This window comes from Paramisgurnus dabryanus, chromosome 21, assembly GCF_030506205.2.
Source record: "Paramisgurnus dabryanus chromosome 21, PD_genome_1.1, whole genome shotgun sequence".
Classification (NCBI taxonomy): domain Eukaryota; kingdom Metazoa; phylum Chordata; class Actinopteri; order Cypriniformes; family Cobitidae; genus Paramisgurnus; species Paramisgurnus dabryanus.
This window is the reverse complement of record NC_133357.1, coordinates 6,382,213-6,402,162: the sequence shown is the minus strand read 5'-3', so window position 1 is coordinate 6,402,162 and position 19,950 is coordinate 6,382,213. Positions and strand designations below refer to the sequence as shown.

At 39.4% G+C, this 19,950-nt stretch overlaps 1 protein-coding gene across 1 annotated transcript in view; it reads right to left on the bottom strand.

Moving 5' to 3' along the window:
• Positions 1 to 19,950, bottom strand: part of ctnnbl1 (catenin, beta like 1) — a 41,346-nt gene that overhangs the window by 8,050 nt on the left and 13,346 nt on the right. The window contains exons 11-13 of the mRNA XM_065269039.1: positions 19,601 to 19,782; positions 9,249 to 9,346; positions 4,694 to 4,774 (exon numbers count right to left, since the gene is read on the bottom strand). Of these exons, the coding sequence (XP_065125111.1) occupies positions 4,694 to 4,774; positions 9,249 to 9,346; positions 19,601 to 19,782 (361 nt within the window). The remainder of the gene's footprint in view (positions 1 to 4,693; positions 4,775 to 9,248; positions 9,347 to 19,600; positions 19,783 to 19,950) is intronic.

The following is a 19,950-nucleotide window of genomic DNA, read 5'->3' as shown; positions in this document are numbered from 1 at the left end:
CGATACAAGACTATTTTAAATTACATTTTTGTTCTGAATTTAGTAACATTATTATTATTATTATTATTATTTGTTTATTGTACATTGAATAAGCATTGTTGCAACAGTTGTGTTTTTGCCATTCATTTATTAGCTATTAGAAATATTTAAAAACCCAGAGTTAGTACTTAACTTATGTTTTTTTTAAAGCAGTTTTACAAAGATGGTGCCTTACTCTTGTCTCTCATTATTCTACATCTATGAATATATCTATAAACATGCAGTCAGACTTAATACTATTTAATAGAAATCAGATTATTAATGTGACAGTTATAGTTTGAAGTAGCTCTGTATCTCTTCTCTAGACATACACTTTTCACATGCAAATCTTTGTCGTGTTTCTTCTCAAATGCGTTAGTACTGTTTTATAAGAGCATGGCTAATAAAGCCCTTTTGCAGTAGTATAGGCTAAGATATCTGCACTTTCATACTGAAATTATTGACTTTAATGAGCGTGAGAGAGAGAGAGCGCGAGTACGCGGCTCACTATGCAGACACGTGCGCCAGTGAGACAGACACGCAAAGTGAAAGTATACCCAGCCACCTTTAACTCTACGTACTCCGCGGGACACATGCGTCCTTTCCATATGGATAAAGAGCAATTCGTCACGTTACTTTCAAAAGTACATCCGAATCGATACGGAAGGTGCTGTATCGATGCGCGCATCATCAGGCGTCCATGACGATGTATCGTCGTATCGATATTTTGAACACAGCACTAAAATATACCCATGTGACTTATGATTTTTTTATATTATATACTATTTTTATATTTTTAACGAGTCACATTCAAAGGCACTGTAAACGGTTGTGCCGATAGACAATAGTATCATGTATCGACAATTGTCAGACATGTGGCTGATAGCGAGCGTTCATGATAATAGCTGGCGATACTTATTTTTAGTTTCACATTAAAGTTGCCATGAAACGGAAGTATCGATTGCCCAATTGTCCTTCTGGTGATGAATATCCGAGTAAAACCGGCTTCTGAAATGAAATAAGGCAGGGCTGGATTTAAATTAGTCCATCGATATCTGATTGGATCGTTTGAAGTTGGGTCATGTTGCTAATTGCTAATCTTCTCCCAGACCCACCCACCTTCAATACCATATGACCAGAAGTAAAGAGAGACCGTGGAGGAGAGGGGAGAAGATTTGCGCTTTTGATTAAAGATTATGAGGGCACACACAAAAAAATTAAGCTCACAGATAAATCATTTGTAAAAAATACCACAATATTACAAAACAAGTGACAGTTTTTTATTTTATGGCGACATTAACATGCCCATTATTGTGAACTTTTCCTTGCATGAGAGGGTTTGTGGACTTCACTTTGCGCGAGATGGCTTGTAATGTGCGCAGATTCCTTCTCGCACGCACCTGGAATTGAAATGAACCGGCGCGGCATGAACTCCTACTTACACGTGTGCTTGTAATACGCGGGGCCCTGTCATTTCCTTGCACTACAGAGGTTGTTAGGCATGTAGGGGCTTAAAAGTAGCAAGTGTGTTGTTTCCGCTCCCTGGCACGCATGAAATTTCACACAGGATTAATGGCATCAGGTTTAAGAAGGTTGCAGTCGTGACAGTGTTGCCTTTAAAGGAAACCAGCTTTTTTAATGTCCACCAATCATGTGAATTGTCATAAATGAGTAAAAAATAAACAAATAAATGAATGAATGAATGAGTAAATTATTGCCCCGCTCCCCAATACTATCGGGTATCGGCAATTTCACAGGCTGACGATAAGGCGATCTCACAATGGGGCATATCGCCCAACAATACATCGATATGCACACACCAGCTCATACACTGGCCCTTAACCTACACTTAATAACAAGCTAATCCTCATCTGTTAAGCTGATCTCAGATCAGTATAAAAGGGTGGTAAAAGGGTAGCAAAAAGCTTTTTGGTGCCAAATCAAAAGGGATGGCGAAGCTCGACATTTGTTGTGCACTATAATTGCAGCCATTGACAGTCGAATCTCTCCTGGGATCTGAATCTTTTCAAGCGTAAAACATTGGCAAGCACACATGTGTGAGCTCTGTGCACAATAGAGTCCAACACAAAGAGATGAGCAAAAAAGCAGGCTGACAGATCCTTACTGTGAGATTCATTGTCAAATTATGTATACAGTCTACATAAAACATTATTCACAAACCATTTTTCTTATTTATATAAATTAGTACATCACAGTACATTTTAATGTTGATAATACTTTTTTGCATATTAAATTTCTCTCTAGTATAGGATTGCACTTAGATTTTTATCTTTTGCACACAATAATCCTGACAACGCATAAAATCAAGATGTCAGATGAGGACGCTTCAATCTTATGCACACATCATTTCGTTCTCAAAACAAAGGAACAGCCGTCGGCGAGTCAATTACATCAGTGCAAATAACACACGGATTCACCTGCGGGACACGCAGTGATTTTTAGTCACTTCCTGTTGGAAAACTGCAGTCTGGCACAGGTGCTAATATGACAGCCAGAAGAAAGCCGAGCGAGACCTGTGATTCAGTCTCACGGGACGCTTGGAGGTAAATTAATCCGAGTGCGCCCTGCCAACGCTTCCAGCACAAGATGTCACGAAGTGTGCATGTGTGCTACAGAAAAACCAGAAAAAAATAAAGCACAGACCAGTGAATCAGTGTGATGGGGGTTTTATGGGGGTCCGTGTTTGGGAAATGCAATTCGGTGAGGATTTGTAGCCGTTGTTAACTGGTAAAATCAGTCTGGATGGGTTTGCACGCGCACTGCTACGGGTGATATAGTTTTATAGCGCACACGCGCGCGCATAAGGCTCGGTACTGGGAGCGCTGGTGCGTTCAGCTGGCGGCCTGCAAACAAGAGGAGACATTTCCCGACTCATAATCCCGTCACTGCTTCTGAGAAAAGATTTATAGACCGCGCTAGACACAAAAACACGACCGGATTGGGTGGATGTGCGCATAAAGACATACAAAACGGAGGACAGATGGTACAAATGCAGAACATTTATGTATTTGAGAACTGTTGACGATCTAAAATTAGTTAATATTGCGACGTTTTAGTTTCCTAAGGATGATATCATTACGTCACCTTTTTTGTTTGGTATTGTTTAAATTGTATTTGTGTCCCCCCCCAGTCCGAGTTACAGATGGGCTGCAGACTTTGCTGCATAGAGTGTTAACTCTTTCACCGCCAGCATTTTTCATGATTTTCACAAAAGTTTAATGCATTCCAGAAAATCCTCTTGTATAAATATATAACAATAAAATGTATCAAACCAAAAAATTTGTTTTATCCTACCTTCATTAGTTCTCTTTTTATCACCTCTCAAATATGGGTAGGTTTCTTCAAAATCACAAAATTTTGAGCAAAAGCTGAGATAATAAAATTTTTGTGAAGGGCTTTTGAAAGAGATTAGATTCAGAGTGATCATCAAAACATAAACAGACATACAGCGGTTTGCCTTGGGGCAATACTTCGAGGATTTATAAGTTGCGGAAGAGCCCTCAGTGGATAATAGCGGTATTGCGGATTGACAGAAATACTCGTCAATGGCGGGGAAAGAGTTAATGCACAATGCAACGTCATGTCAAAACAGGAGTAAATGTGTGGCGCTACATAGGGTCGAGCATAGCCATATTCTTATGCTGCGTTTACACCAACTGAGTTTATAGACGTCTATCGCATCTATCGCGCCTAGTTTGCCGCTTGAACAGTTTGAATGCATTCGCGCGTCAAGAACGAAGTAGACGCACGGAAAAAGCAAGCATTTGACGAGCGTCAGAGGCTAAATTTTCTTCTTGTGGGAGGGGCAAGTGCTATGCGGTTGTCTGCTTGCAAGATGGCTGATGTTGATCGTGCATTTATTGAGAGAGTTACCGGTTTGTATTTGGTCACCTTACTATAGGGGGAAAATAAACGGCACGGGTCGATAAACGCCACGTGACTCAAAAGTGAAATGTGTATTACAACTTGCCCAATGTCCTTACTGACACTCTTCCAAGCGAGGTCCTTTTTATTCCTGTCTCTATAAAAATAAGAACTTGTGTCGTATAGCTCCAGGTGACTGCTTAGTGCTTACGAACAATATCAAGCGTTCCTTCAGGTTGAATGAGTGACCCGGGCGGGGCTGCCGCCACAGCAGCAAGCAGGCTCCTGATTGGTTAACAAAGCGCAAAATTCCGCCAAAGTTCAAATTTTTTAACTCTGGCGTCAGCCGCAAATTCGCATCAAATGAAAAATGCACAAAAATCACCATTCACGCATACCGCGCCAGACGCTCAATTCACGTGAATGAGGCGGAATCGCGTCTTCCGCGCCGCGCAAAACACCTCATTCGCGCCGCGAGACCACGGCCTCTACCACGGCTGGTATAAACGCAGCATTAAGAAACAAAATGCTAATGCGCTAACAAGGCTGAACAGATAAAATGTATCGTCCGATGCACCAAAACATGATGATTTGGATTAATCACATGTTGTTGAGGTTCTGTTGGGTTACAGAGTGGCATCTCCAGTGTATTTAACTCTTAAAGGTGAGCTGTCCAACAATAAACCTGTGGGTCTCATGGTGAGGTTTAATCTTTTTACACACATCTGCCCTTAAAGAGGAGATACTGTCAATCAAATACACTCATGTGCATGCAAGTGTGTGGTCTTACGTGTTTCTCCCCCTCGATTCTCTTGTCTGCGTGCTGCACAGCTTCCAGGTACTTAAAATGCAGCTCCATGAGTCTGTCGACCTGCAGCGGGAGAGAGAACGAGAGCGGATGAGTGTCTTACACATGCAATGAGAACTCCACATAGATACACGCTAGAGCTGTAATCGGGCCTTAAAAGTTAGGCCCGAAATGTCCGGAGCCCGACAGAATGCAGCCCGAACCCGAACGTACATTTAGATTGACAGCTTTTTAAAAGCCCGAACCCGTTTACAGCCCGACATTATTTAAATGTGCGCACACACACAGCTTTTGTCAAGAATGAGAAATTTACACAGGTTTTCACATTATTTATTCATGACTAATAATCTACACGCCACTTGGAAGTTGAAACAAAGAAATAAGTAATCTGCAACATTGTAACATCTCATTCTAAATAGGCTTATGCAATACACTATAAATATGCCAATAAAATGATTATTTCTTAACGAATTAAATTAAGATAATACATTCTGAATTAAGATTGGTATTTGGCAATAACGAAATTAAGAGACAGGCTCCGCGGGATTTGCGTCGGCACTTCTCTCCATTACTGCCAACATTAGTCTATATCCTCTGTCTAAATTATGTAAGACTCGATTCATATTTAGTTATACATTGAAAAACCTACTCACCAAGATTAGGCTACATGTTTTTGATGAGGAAAATCATTAAATCCACTGTAAATGAATTCAGCGCGATCCTGCGCTACTGATTTGAACTTGACCGCTCATTTACCTCACAAAGCCGGAGCGGAAGCCCGAGCCCGCCCCGAGCCCGTGTAAAATGTTAGAAATGAAGCCCGAACCCGCCCGAGCCCGTCGGGTCCCGACGGGTCCCGTCGGGTTCGGGCAAAGATCTTCAGCTCTAATACACGCCACACATACAAATACTACACATGCCACACACGGATAACACGCAAATACCACGGATATACACACACGCAGTTGTGCTTTAGGACACTAATTCAGATTATTTTCTAGAGGTTTTCAATTTAACACGCAGTCAGCACGACCCATCTGTTACTAAACGCAACACACATTTACTTTCACACCTGTCTTAAAAACACAGCGCCGGTGCTGAAAGATGAAAAAAGTCTGACGTGATGCAAGAGCCAAACATCCATCTGCATGCGCACTGACTATTAAAACTATAAATTGCAGAATGCAACAGCACGTCCTAAAGGCCGGATCACAGTAAATGACTTTACAAACCCACGTCTAGAAATGGTATTTAATTGGAAAATTGTCTTTAAAAAGGAAAGTGTTGATGCATATGTATCTTATTCCATTTACATGCACGTAATGGAATTAATTATTCTAAAAATTATTATTTAATTGATACCTCTACTATTTTTTTTCACATGATATACCTGAGAAAAGTCTGCTCTGTTATACGTTTCACACAATAAAGGGTTTGTTTTAATTAAAGATGAACTGAAACATGTGTCATCTTTTTAACACTTCTACCTAAAGATAAGCAGAAGTGTCGTATGATGGCCATATGGCCGATATCCTTCAGTTCATAAAACTACCCATAATGCACAGCTCCTGTCAGAGTGATAAAACAAGGCCCAGCAGGACTGTGAGAGTTATTTTAAGAGTAGTGACTGCTGAGCGATAGCAGCGCTGAAGAAAGACATGCGTGTTCATTCAGGTGATGTATGGAGAACCCTAACAGAGACCAAAGGAGACATTGAACATGAGACACGGTGCGTACTGTATATCAAAACAGATGGAGAAACTTATACGAAAAATCTGCTAAAAGGTGCTATAATACTAATGTCTGACTAAAATACTAATTACTGATGATGAGAAGGAAAGAACGGGGACAGAGGAAAGAAGGAAAGGAAAGAATAAGGGAGGGATGAAATGAAGGAGAAAAGGAAAGGGAGGAAGAAAGGAAGGAAGGAAAGAAACATGAAAGGAGAAGATGAAGAAAGGATAAAAGAAAGAAAGAAAATGAGGGAGGGAGAAGGGGAGGGAAAGAAGAAGAAGAAGAGAAAGAGGAAGTAGAAGAGGAAGAAGAAGAAGAGGAAGAAGAAGAAGGAAGGAAGGAAGGAACATAAGAAATGAAGGAAAGTGGAAAATATAAGGAGGGAGGAATGAAGGAAGGATGGAATAAAGGATGAAAGAACAGAAAGGCCAAGGAGGCAGAGATAAGGGAAGGAGGACAGAAAAGAAGAAAGAAAGGAAGGAGGGAGGGAGAAGAAGAAGAAAGGAAGGAAGAAGGGAGGGAGAAAGGATGAAAGAAAGGCCAAGAGAAGGAGGCAGAGATAAAGGAATAAAGGAAGGAAGGAAGAAAGAAATTAGAAAAGGAAGGAAGGAAGGAAGGAAGGGAAAAGAGGAAAAAAGGAAGAAGGGAGGGAGGAATAAGGGAAGAAAGTAAGGAAGGAAAGGAGAAGAGAAAGAAATGATGAAAGGAAGAAAGAAAGGAAAGAAGGAAGAAGGGAATAAAAGACAAAAGGAGGGAGGCAGAAATGATGGAATGAACGGTGGAGTTAGGAAGAAATTACAAAAGTAAGAAAGAAAGGAGGTAGGGAGAAATGAAGTAAAAGAAGAAAGGTGGAAGGAAAAACTAAAGGCCAAGAGGAGGGAGGCAGAGATGAAGGGAGAGACATTTACAGAAGGAAGAAATAAGGAAGGAAGGAAGGAAGGGAGTAAAGGAGAAGAGGAAGAAATTATGAAAAGAAGAAAGAAAGGAGGGCAGAGGGGAAGGGGGGGAGAAAGGAAAGGAATAAAGGACAAGCGGAGGGAGGCAGGGATGAAGTTAGGGAAGGAATGAAATACGGAAGAAACTAAGGAAGAAAAGAAGAAAGAAAGAAAAAAAGAAGGGAGGAAAAAGGTGAGTAACAGAAGCATAATAGAAAAAAGAAAGAAATAGAAAGAGGTGAGAAGAAAAAGAAGAAGGACGGAAGGAAGGATGAAAGGACAGAAAGGCCAAGGAGGCAGAGATAAGGGAAAGAGGAAAGGAAAGAAGGAAACGAAAAGAGGAAGAAAGGAAGAAGGGAGGGAGAAGAGGAAGAAAGGAAGGAGGGAGGGAGGGAGAAAGGATGAAAGGAAAGCCAAGAGGAGGAGGCAGAGATGAAGGGAGGGAAGAATGAAAGAAGAAAGGAAAGAGGAAGAAAGGATGGAGGGAGGGAGAAAAGGAAGAAGGGATGGAAAAGGATGAAAGAAAGGCCAAGAGGATGTGGCAAAGATGAAGGAAGGGAGGGAGCGAAGGAAGGAAGAAGAGGAAAAAGTAAGAAGGGAGAGAAGAATGAAAGAAGAAAGGAATAAAGGAAGGAAAAAAGGAAGGAAAGAAGGGAGGGAAAAGAAGGAAAGCAAAGGAAAAGAGGAAGAAATGAAGGAGGGACAAAAAGGAATAAAGGAAGGAGGGATGGAAAAAGGATGTAAGAAAGGCCAAGAGAAGGAGGCAGAGATTAAGGGAGGGAGGGAGGGAAGGAAGAAGAGGAAAAGTAAGGAGGCAGATATGAAGGGAGGAGTGAAGGAAGGAAGGAAGAAGAGGAAAAGTAAGGAGGCAGGGAAGAATGAAGGAAGGAAAACAGAAAGTAGAAAAGGAAGGAAGGAAGGGAAAAGAGGAAGAAGGGAGGGAGGAATAAAGGATGAAAGAAAGGAAGGAAAGGAGAAGAGAGAGAAATGATGAAAGGAAGAAAAAAAGAAAGGAGGGAGGGTGGGAGGGAGGGAGGGGAGAAGAAAGTAAGGAAGGAAATAAATGACAAAAGGAGGGAGGCAGGGATGAAGGGAGGGAAGGAATGAACGGTGGAATTAAGAGTTAGGAAGAAATGACAAAAGTAAGAAAAAAAAGAGGGAGGGAGAAATGAAGGAAAGAAGAAAGGTGGAAGGAAAAATTAAAGCCCAAAGGGGGGGGGGCAGAGATGAAGGGAGAGATTTACAGAAGGAATAAATAAGAAAGGAAGGAAGGAAGTTAAGGAGAAGAGGAAGAAATTATGAAAAGAAGAAAGAAAGGAGGGCAGGAAGGAAAGAAGAAGGAAGGAAGGGAATAAAGGACAAGAGGAGGGATGCAAGGATGAAGGGAGGGAAGGAATGAAAGACGGAAGTAAGAAAATAAGGAAAAAAAGAAGAAAGAAAGAAGGAAGAAAGAAAGATAAGAAGAAAAGAGGGAAAAAGGTTAGTAAAAGAGAGATAAATAGTAATAGAAAGAGGGGAGCGTTCTTCTCAAATAAGTTTAATTTGCAGAAAATAATGTAGATAACCTCTGTCACTAAACAAAGCAGCAATAATTCATTTTTAATAGAGCATCATATTGGATTTGCAAACCGCTTTAAAAATAAACAATGATTCATTTTATCCAGGAGCGTCACTGTCTGTAAAACACAATGACCTCATGCTTAATGATAATAAAGACTAACACTGTGAAGAGAAGCTATGATCTTAATAATAACTCTCTATTAAACCCATTAACCTCCAGACTCTCTCAACGCTCTTCTGTCAACAGACTCCATGTTTTCAGCAGCACAGAATAATGAAGTACCGGCGTCAGACGTCTTTATTTTTACCTTCTCACAGTCGTTCTCTGTGAACTTGCTTAGAAGACGACTTCTCTGCTGCCCTTTGAGGTTCCTCAGCATCGAGGCGATGATGGAACAAACATGCTCTGAAAGAAGCAACACAAAGGGTTTAGTGACCTCATTTTACACCCTCGTGTTCCCCGTTCACATTAAATAAAGGAAAAACTGCAGCTCTGAGTGGGAGGTGACAAAGAAACAGCCATGCGATTTTCTAGACCAAACAAGCAAAACAATGAAGTCTGAAAGTCTGACACCTCCGAGATTACAGGTCTGCGCTTTGTTCACGTTCTCCCTCGTTCCTCGAAACAATTTCAAACTTGTAGCTGTCAGAGAGATTTTTGTCACTCCTGATCAAAACTTGCCAGAATCCTGCGTTTAAATGCCTCAGAGACTTTGAACGAGTGCAAAAACATCAGAATAAGTCTGACAGTTTTTGTAATGCATCTCAAAGTGACCAATATAGACAAGAAGTCATTGTAAAAACACGGTAACAAGATTACAAGTAGACAGAATTTAATCAAAATACCAATGTTTTACAAATAACTTTATTAATAAATCAATGCAATCCTAAAAAATGATTCATCAAGTACATTGACTTTACCTGCTGGTGGATTAATGCATACAATAAAAGTCAAAGCAGACAGCTCGTCTGATCAGAATTCAAAACTGAATTAAACGAACGTCAAGACAGAGAAAAAAACTGATAATTCACTAAAAGATTAAACACAAAAAGAAGTTAAATGTGCAGAGAAGCAGCTGAAAGGTTGTGATTGTGTTAGATAAGCGCTTGAGATGGAAAATGTGCTGTCGCTCTGAAAGCTTTAATGAATCTGAGTGCATGAAAGTATTCGTCTGCTACACAAACACATTAATGAAGAAGCATTAGAGCAGAAACCACACAAAATAACCATGAACCGAAATTCTCACGACTTTGCTCTCCACACAGGTATGAGAAAAATGTTAAAATGCATTCAAGGAGGTTAAGAAACGTATACCTGTTGGAATTTTCCCATGTCTGTACGATTTGATTGTGAGTTTATTGTAAATAACAAGGTAAAGTGGATGTCTCGCTCATTGAACACATCTGATTCAACTCATCATCCTACTCATAAAAACCCGAATGGTGTGTTTAATAAGGCAGGCAACTAAAACTAAAATGTGCAGTGCTGGGTGCTCAAAACAATTAATAAAAAAATTCACCTGTAGTCAATCATTTTATACCTTAACCTCCTAAGACCCGAGCTTTGGTTTGTCTTTTGTTTTAAGATTTCTTCAGCTATTTTGGGGTTAGGGATAATCAATAAATATAATAAACAAATATTTTTGTTTGTGAACAACAGGTTCCAGTTACACAGAATTAAGTATTATGATGCAAACAACAAAAAATCTGATCTTTGAAATATTGCATATTTAAGAAGGATGTGCATGAATGGTTGAATATTCGATCTGCAATAATTTTTTTTTTTTAATGCAAAACATGTAAAATCTACATGAAAATTTATTTGTATGCAATTCTGATTGTTTAGGCAATTCAGATCTCAGACTAATTTAAGTTTTTAGAGTTTTAACACCGGGTTGTCTGTTTTTGTCCACTGGCTCACGTGTTATTTAGACGTGCTCTGACGCATCAGCGCATCATGAGAGATTTGGTAGCTTCCTGTAAAATAGCCAACTTTATGTGTACAACTTTTCAGTGCACTATGGTTTCGTTAGCTGGGATAACACAGCCCGAATTTTTGCTGAGATGTCCGTGGTGCTGAACTCAAGATCAGCTCTGCTTATTTGCGACCCTGAACTAATTTGCGCTGCTCTTAGTATTTTGTGTTGGTCATTTTGGAAATCATCTGTTGCGCCTGTGTTATTTCATTTGCATTTTTTTAGTAAATAACCGCAGATATTACCGCTTTTTTGGAACTGCGCTCTCAGGCTAATTTGCCCTGTTTAGTAAATCTGGCCCTTAATATTCTAATATTATATTACTAAAAAATGGCCATGTCTAAACGTATTTTCTTGAGAAAATTATTTCTTCATGTCTTAAAATATTTTGATTCTAACCAAGCACTTGCTTCATTAAAAATATGTGGAAACGTGAATATGCAAATTACTCCCCAAATCCACTCAATTACACCAGCTCAAGACTTTCAAAGTATGCTGACGGCGGCTATGCGCGGACGGTCGTGTACCGACACATACGCAATACAAATGATTTCTTATTCAAATATTTACTCTACCAGGGCGTCAGGGCAGCACTGATTTGCAACATTTACAGTACATTAAAAATGTAGGATAAGTAAAGAAAAGTAGCCGATCCACCATTGCAAAAAAGTTTAGAACAAACATCAAGAAAACAAAGAACAGGAATCAAACATTATGGTGACGTAAATGCTCCACAGCTTTCTGTTCTTGGAAGAATTGAAAATAAAAGAAGAGAAAACGATGTTTGTGCAAACGCTGTCTATTTCCTTTGTGTAATTGTTTGTAGTGGAGTGTCCTGTCTCAATATTTCCTCGTGCATGCGCTGTTGTACGCGTCCTGTCCTTGCACTTTCCGCGCATATATTTGTTACCTTGTAGGACTGCATTTTTAAATGAGGGCATTAGTATGGCTGAATTAAGGCTCAGTAATGGCAAAATAGTCTTTAAAAAAACAACATGAAAAGAACCATGATAAAACCAATCGTGATATGATATTCACCCATATCGCCCACCCCTAGATCCACTAGGTCAACACATTGACGATATCAGTTACTACAGTGGTTCTCAAACTGGGGGCCGTGGCCCCTAGGGGGGAGCTGAGATGGTGCCAGGGAGGCCCCGGATTTTATAAAATAAATTAATTTATCATAAATTCTGTGTACTTAAATCTCAGAAACATACTGCTAGTAACCAATAGCACTACAGTGAATAACTTAATATGTTTTGTTCAATTAAACTGTTAAGTTTTACAATGTTTTATGCCATACATTTTCTTTGGGGGGCCACGAAAGGATGCACCATATTCAATGGGGGCCGCACCCTGAAAAAGTTTGAGAACCACTGAGTTACAACATGCTTTTTAGTCTGGGCTTAAGTCCTGTCCAGGAAACCATCCCATAAATACAACATAAAATTTTGAATTGCACAAGGGGACTTACATACTGCGTACATTTAACAACTTACTTTAATTAGTAACACCTATGAAAACAAATACGTTTTATAAACTTAAATTGTCTCACTTTAAATTTAAGGTAAAAAAAAACTAATTGAAAATTACTCTAATTGGCAATACTTACATTTTGTAAACATTTTCAACTTACAATTTTCACTTAAAGTAAGAAAAATTTAAGCAGAAATGTTTTTAGGCGTTACCAATTGAAGCCATTTTTTAAGTTGATTCAACTTCAACTATTTACATTGTAAAACAAGAAAAAAATGATTGAAAAAGCAATAGGAAATATAAGGAAGAAAAAACACAGAAAACTGTAGGTGAATATACAAGTTAACTTTAGTTGACAATCACTCCTCTGGACTTGATAAAATAGCATTTGCATAAATGCAGCTACATCAAGACTGAACCTGTCGACTGAACTCCTTCACCCGTTTCCATTCCAGTCTACAAGCGAACACACTTATAAGTCTTGCACACACATAAAAATCACTGCTAATCACTGAACAGCGAGTGTTTAAGACGGTCTCTTCTGTACTGAAGTACGCGACACCTATAACTGCACATCCATACGCAGCGATAAATAAATATTTAACTGCTCTATCTCATACAAGCGCTCACACGCTATAATCAGTCGGCCTTGATAAAACAATTTAATTTGGCCTTGGCTCTCGCCGGCACTGAATATCAATGAGACGCCTTGAGTTTAAACATCGGTCCACGCACGTACACGCTCACATCTCTTAACAAACACATTAGGCATTCTAATTCAGCAGCAGCAGCGCGGCGGGGCGCATTAATCAACACGCTCCAACAGGAAGAGCTCGGTCAGCACAGGCACATCGCGGGTCTTCAAGGCGACTCCGGGGAGCACGGCCACTAGCAGAAGAAAAGTGAAACGTTATTAGCGGCGGTATAAACTGTCTAAGGTGAGGAATACAGCCGCAGGGACAGAAGAGAGGGAAGAGGCTAGAGGTCTGAGATAAGTGCCTTATCTCCCAGCTCTGCCCCAGGAAAGCTTTTGTCATCATTATACGCAGAAAAGAGTCGACTATCCGACACCATTACTCCAGGTCGCCAAGGCAACGGGAAGAAAGTCCATCGGCTGCGGGCCGTAAATGCAGCTGGGCCGCCGATTGGGGGGGTGTGCGTAATCTCTGTGGTATTAGCTAGGAGTCTGAATTTTTGCAGGGATGCATGTGCACTAGTTCATCCGCAGTGACAAGCTGAAGGATTTCTGTTACAAATTGTTTAAGAAAAGCGGATTATTATATTATCAACACAGAATCTACATAACAGGAAGTGCTAATTTTCAATAATGAATCCATTAGCAAAACCGTTGAGACAAGGAGAACAATGACCCGATTCCAAGTTTCATTTCGAACAGAGCTCTGGAGATCAGAGCAATTACGCCAGTGCTTCTGATCCAATTTAACAAAGCAATTGAAGCACTTAACGCAATTATTACGTGTCCGGTAGAGATTAAAAAGCGGTTTAAAGACAATCATTAGAAATAAATGAACCTCTGAGCTCCCCTCCGCGGTCGCTTCAAATCACATTTTGCCGATCAAGACGACGACTCAAATAGTCTCGATAGACGCGCATCCCTTGACAAAACTTATATTAGCTTCTGTAACAGAAGACATTTGGTTAAACCACAGGAGTCATTTAGTCTAAAACAGCCCAGAATCCCCTGTGCTGACTGATCAGAGATCAGCCAAACAGAACGACAGACGTTTAACCGACATCTGTGCCAATACCCACAACGGAGTATAAAGACTCTTGTGGTAACACTTTATAACTAATTTTAACCTAACATAGTGCTTAACTAATCAGTAGTATATCAATTATGAATATTTAATTGAATACAAGCATCTTTTTTATTCATAACCAAACATAAGATCTTTTTAAGCCAAATAAGTCAATTCTGTCAGAAACAGTACATATAATGTGTAACAGATTATAAAGCATTAAAAGCAAACCAATAGCCTTGTGTTAATAAAAAACGGAAATGTATTTTAAATTATGATGTACACTGCAAAAAATGACTTTCTTACTTAGTATTTTTGTCTTGTTTTCAGTACAAATATCTAAAAATTCTTAAATAAAGATGTTTTTTTCTTGATGAGCAAAATGACCTAAGAAAATAAGTCTAGTTTTTAGACAAAACATATACAATTTAAGTGAATTTGTGGATAAAACTAGCAAAAAAGTCTGCCAATGGGGTAAGCAAATTTTTCTTGAATTAAGTGTTTAGGAAAAAGTTCAAGATTTTTTGCTCACCCCATTGGTAGTTTTGTGAATAAAACAAGCAAAAAAATATCTGCCAATGGGGTAAGCAAAAAATCTTGAAAATCAATTTTGCAGTGTGCAAAGTCTTTTCAATATCACAAACATTAGCAGGTACACTGCAAAAAATGACTTTCTTACTTAGTATTTTTGTCTTGTTTTCAGTACAAGTATCAAAAAATTCTTAAATTAAGATGTATTTTCTTGATGAGCAAAATGACCTAAGAAAATAAGTTTAGTTTTTAAGACATAATATACAACATTTAAGTGAATTTGTGCTTAAAACAAGCAAACATATCTGCCAATGATTTTGTGCATAAAACAAGCAAAAAAAATCTACCAATGGGTAAGCAAAAAAATCTTGAAAATTTTTCTTAAACACTAAATTTAAGAAAAATTCAAGAAAAATTCTAGAAAAATTTGCTTACCCCATTAGCAGATTTTTTATGCAAAAAGTCACTTACATTTGATATTTTTTGTATAAAAACTAGACTTATTTTCTTGGGTAGTTTTGCTCATCAAGAAAAAGCATCTTAATTTAAGAATTTAGATATTTTTACTGAAAGCAAGACAAAAATACTAATAATTTTTTTTCTTGAAAATAATTTTTTGCAGTGTGCAAAGTCTTTTTAAAATCACAAACGTTAGCAGGTACACTGCAAAAAAGGACAATTTTTGTCTTGTTTTCAGTACAAACATCTAAAAACTCTTACATTAAGATGTATTTTCTTGATGAGCAAAATGACCTAAGAAAATAAGTTTAGTTTTTAGACAAAATATACAAAATTTAAGTTAATTTGTGCTTAAAAGAAGCAAAAATATCTGCCAATGGGGTGAGAATTTATGAAAAACGTAAACTTATTTTTAGATTTTTTTTCTCACCCTATTGGCAGATATTTTAGCTTTTTTTAAGCACAATTTCACTTAAATTTTGTATATTTTGTCTAAAAACTAAACTTATTTTCGTAGATAATTTTGCTTATCAAGAAAATACATCTTATTTTAAGATTTTCTTAGGTATTTGTACTAAAAACAAGACAAAAATGCTACGGGCAATGGCACAGGCGGTCCACACTAGGGCTGTCACTTTTGAGAAAAATCAAATTCGAACGGATTTCGAATATCATGCAATGTATCCGAATATATTTGAATATCTGGGCACCAAACACCCAAAAAAAATGCGTTACATATGGCATTAAAAAAACCGGATGGTTTATTTAAAGTTCGAATACGGATATTTCACGTCATGTTCGAATGCATATTCGAATATCGAATAAAAAGTGACAGCCCTAGTCCACACATGGTGCTAGTGCACCCAAAATCCTGCCACTACCTTGGGCACACACTTTATTAAACATTTTAACCTTACATAGTGCTTTAATAATTAGTAGTAAATCAATAATATTTTTTTTAAACAAGCATCTGCCGATAATATCTTGCATCACTATTTCAAAATGCATTAATTCACTTGTGCTGACAAGTTTGACATGTGTCACAGGTGTGAGCAATGAGTCAAATGCATTTTTTTTGGGTGAACTGAAAAAGCATGAGAGACCCTGTTAGATTTCCATCAGAATATATTTGATCCTGAGGACATTCATCTCCTCTAGCCTGAGGAACCTCAGAGCCAGGAGCTTTTATACAAGACCTTGATGTCTTCAGCTGGACTCGATGAAAACCCAAAACCTTCAGATACACCACAGGAGATTCTCTAACTAACTATACCATTTTTTGGTGGGGGATTAAAACGACGCTGGTGTTCTCAAGCTTAAAACACGTCTGCGTCACACAAACTAAAATGCAATAAACGTGGAGTGTGTTGTGTATTTGCAGAACTCTTTCATAAGTACTAACAAAGTTTTCTTTTTTTCCTCGCTGCTTTTGTAGCTATTAATCCTCAACAAAACACTCTGAGCACAATACAAAGACAAACACAGTATCTCTTAGCTCGGTAAATCTTCTCTGTTAGGTCTGTAAACAGAAAGAGCTTTACCTAATGAACTCATTACAAATGCAAATGTAAGCGTGCGTTCGCCCGTGATAGAGTCAAGTCAATTTCAGAAGTGATTTTAAGGTGATCAAATGAATTTTTACAATGGGGCATAAGAGCCGATCAGTTTAATAACTCAAACTCTATGTTGTAAAAGCTGATAATGAATTAATCTCTTTAATGACATCTTCATAAAAGACCATTAAGAAGCTGAAAACAATAACAAAAAGGGTACGCTTGCATAATCTCACAGTAAACATATTTTCTGCAACCATGTTAGAATATAACCTGGTTTCTTAAGACGACAAACAATCCTGTATAAGAAACAAATAGATACTTGTATTTAAGTTAATTTATTTGTATTTAATCGTTGCTGTGGTTGAACAAATGCGCTACCTTTGCAAAGTTTAACACAAAATGTAATACCGGGCATTTACACACTTTTTATTCATAAAAGTCTGTCTGTAAGTACTTTATTATAAGTCTGATTTTTATATCTCCAGTGTGAGACAGCGGGTTAATTAATTCTGCCTCCCAGATGAACGTACAGATGTCACATCCCATTTTCCCACGCTTGACTGAACAGTGACATCTGAGCGTTCAACAGTCTGTGCTGCTAAACCTCCGAACACAAAACCACAGCACAGGTGAACTCGCCACAGCATCTCTTTCTCTCTCTATACCATTATACAAACAATACACATTACAGTATGCATGCAAGATAAAATTGAATCTATGAAAGCAGTCCCAGCTGTGTATAAGAGGCCTAATGTGCAGAAGAAATAAACTAGGATTCAGCCTTTCTCTCTCTCAACCATTAAGAATTAAGGATGGTGTGAGGAGACGCAATGGCAAAACAACACCAGCAGCTGAGATTTTTTCTCACTGTGGAATAAACCGTAAATAATGGTCGAGAGAAAGATATTGCGGTGATATTACAAGGCCTGTGTGTGTGTATGTGTGTTTATTTCCTGCTAATTGAGCAACTCTGTCAAACTAAAGCCATTTTTAAGAGAATAAAAGTGCTGTGAAAACAGTAAATTGCAGCGAAATTTCTGGATGTGCCTGAAACCGAACAAAATGTTTGTGTTGGCCATAAAAGCTGCTGGTTTCTTGAGAAAAAAGCACTTCATCTAAGATTAAAGGCAACATGAAATTAAATTTCACCATATTTACTGCACTCATAAAATCTCTCTGGTCTTATTGTGCAAAACTCATTAAATGGACTTTATTTTAAAGAAATCTTTCACCAAAATGTAACTTTTGCTGGCAAACTTAGACTGCATGTGCTAAACAAATATATTTCAACAAGATAACATGGCATTAGACATGCAAAAGAAGCACAGATGATTAACAAAAAAGCTGTGCTGCAGGTTAACAGTAAATCTGTGCTAAAAATATGACGTTGGCCATGCAAAAGCCGCACCTAGGGCTAACGGCAGAGCCGCGCCGAGGGCTAACGGCTAGGGATGCATCGATACAACTTTTTTGGAATACGAGTACGAGTACTTGCATTTCAGTACTTGCCGATACCGATAACGAGTACTTAATAAAAAACATGATTTAAATTTACAGGTAACAGCTTTAGTCATATAATTTAACAAAAAAACAAGGGACAAGTTTTCCAGTTTGTTGTAAACTCTGCCTCTTTGGACAACACAAGAGGCATTAACCTCTTACACGCCGCTCAAACATAGACATTTCTCAGACCGTGGTATCGATCCCTGGTATCGGGGGACTTTTAACGAGTACTTTAGAAAATGTGGTATCGAGGCCGATACCCGATACCAGTATCGGTATCGGTGCATCCCTACTAACGGCAGAGCCATGCCGAGGGCTAACGGCAGAGCCGCGCTAAAAATATGGCATTGGATATAAAAAAGCCCGCCAAGGGTTAACAGAAAAACTGTGCCAAGCGATAACAGTAAAGGCGTGCTAAAAATATGCTGTTGGCCATGCAATAGCCACACCGAGGGCTAACGGTAGAGCCGCACAAAAAATATGGTGCAGACCATGCAAAAGCCGCTCCGAGGGCTAACGGCAGAGCCGCGCCGAGGGCTAACGGCAGAGCCGCGCCGAGGGCTAACGGCAGAGCCGCGCCGAGGGCTAACGGCAGAGCCGCGCTAAAAATATGGCATTGGATATAAAAAAGCCGTGCCAAGGGCTAACAGAAAAACTGTGCCAAGGGATAACAGTAAAGGCATGCTAAAAATATGCTGTTGGCCATGCAATAGCCACACCGAGGGCTAACGGCAGAGCCGCGCCGAGGGCTAACGGCAGAGCCGCGCCGAGGGCTAACGGCAGAGCCGCGCCGAGGGCTAACGGCAGAGCCGCGCCGAGGGCTAACGGCAGAGCCGCGCCGAGGGCTAACGGCAGAGCCGCGCTAAAAATATGGCATTGGATATAAAAAAGCCGTGCCAAGGGCTAACAGAAAAACTGTGCCAAGCGATAACAGTAAAGGCATGCTAAAAATATGCTGTTGGCCATGCAATAGCCACACCGAGGGCTAACGGTAGAGCCGCGCCAAGGGCTAACGGTAGAGCCGCGCCAAGGGCTAACGGTAGAGCCGCGCCAAGGGCTAACGGTAGAGCCGCGCCAAGGGCTAACGGTAGAGCCGCGCCAAGGGCTAACGGTAGAGCCGCGCCAAGGGCTAACAGTAGAGCCGTGCTAAAAATATGGCATTGGCCATACAAAAGACATGCCGAGGGCTAACAGAAAAACTTCTGGGATAACAAAAAAAAGCCAAGGGATATCAGTAAAGGTGCGCTAAAAATATGCTGTGGCCATGCAATAGCCGCACCAAGGGCTAATGGTAGAGCCGCGCCTAGAGCTAACAAAATTGAGGCATAGATTGTGCGTAGGCGGTTAATAAAAAAAAATGTGCAGTTAATAATTAAGTTAATAGGTTAACGCAAACCTTCATGCTCCTTGTCCGATACTCCGACTTTTCTCATCTTCTTTGGTGTCTTCATAAACAAAGGGAATATGGTTCTGAGACCCAGGATATCCACAAATTTGTGACAGTTATCAGCACCTTCTGGACCGATCATTCCATAGTCCAGAACCTTCAGTGCGCTGACCCGAGACATCTTCTTCTCCCTGGTAAGAGTAAATGATAACGAATCAAACGTGGAAATATCACTAAAACGATTAAGCACAACAATTCATGAATTGAACCTTTGTTTTTATTCACAATTCACATGCACATACAGTTCAAACCAATAATCACACACAAAGCCTCCATTTTTCTTTTTATTAGACACATTA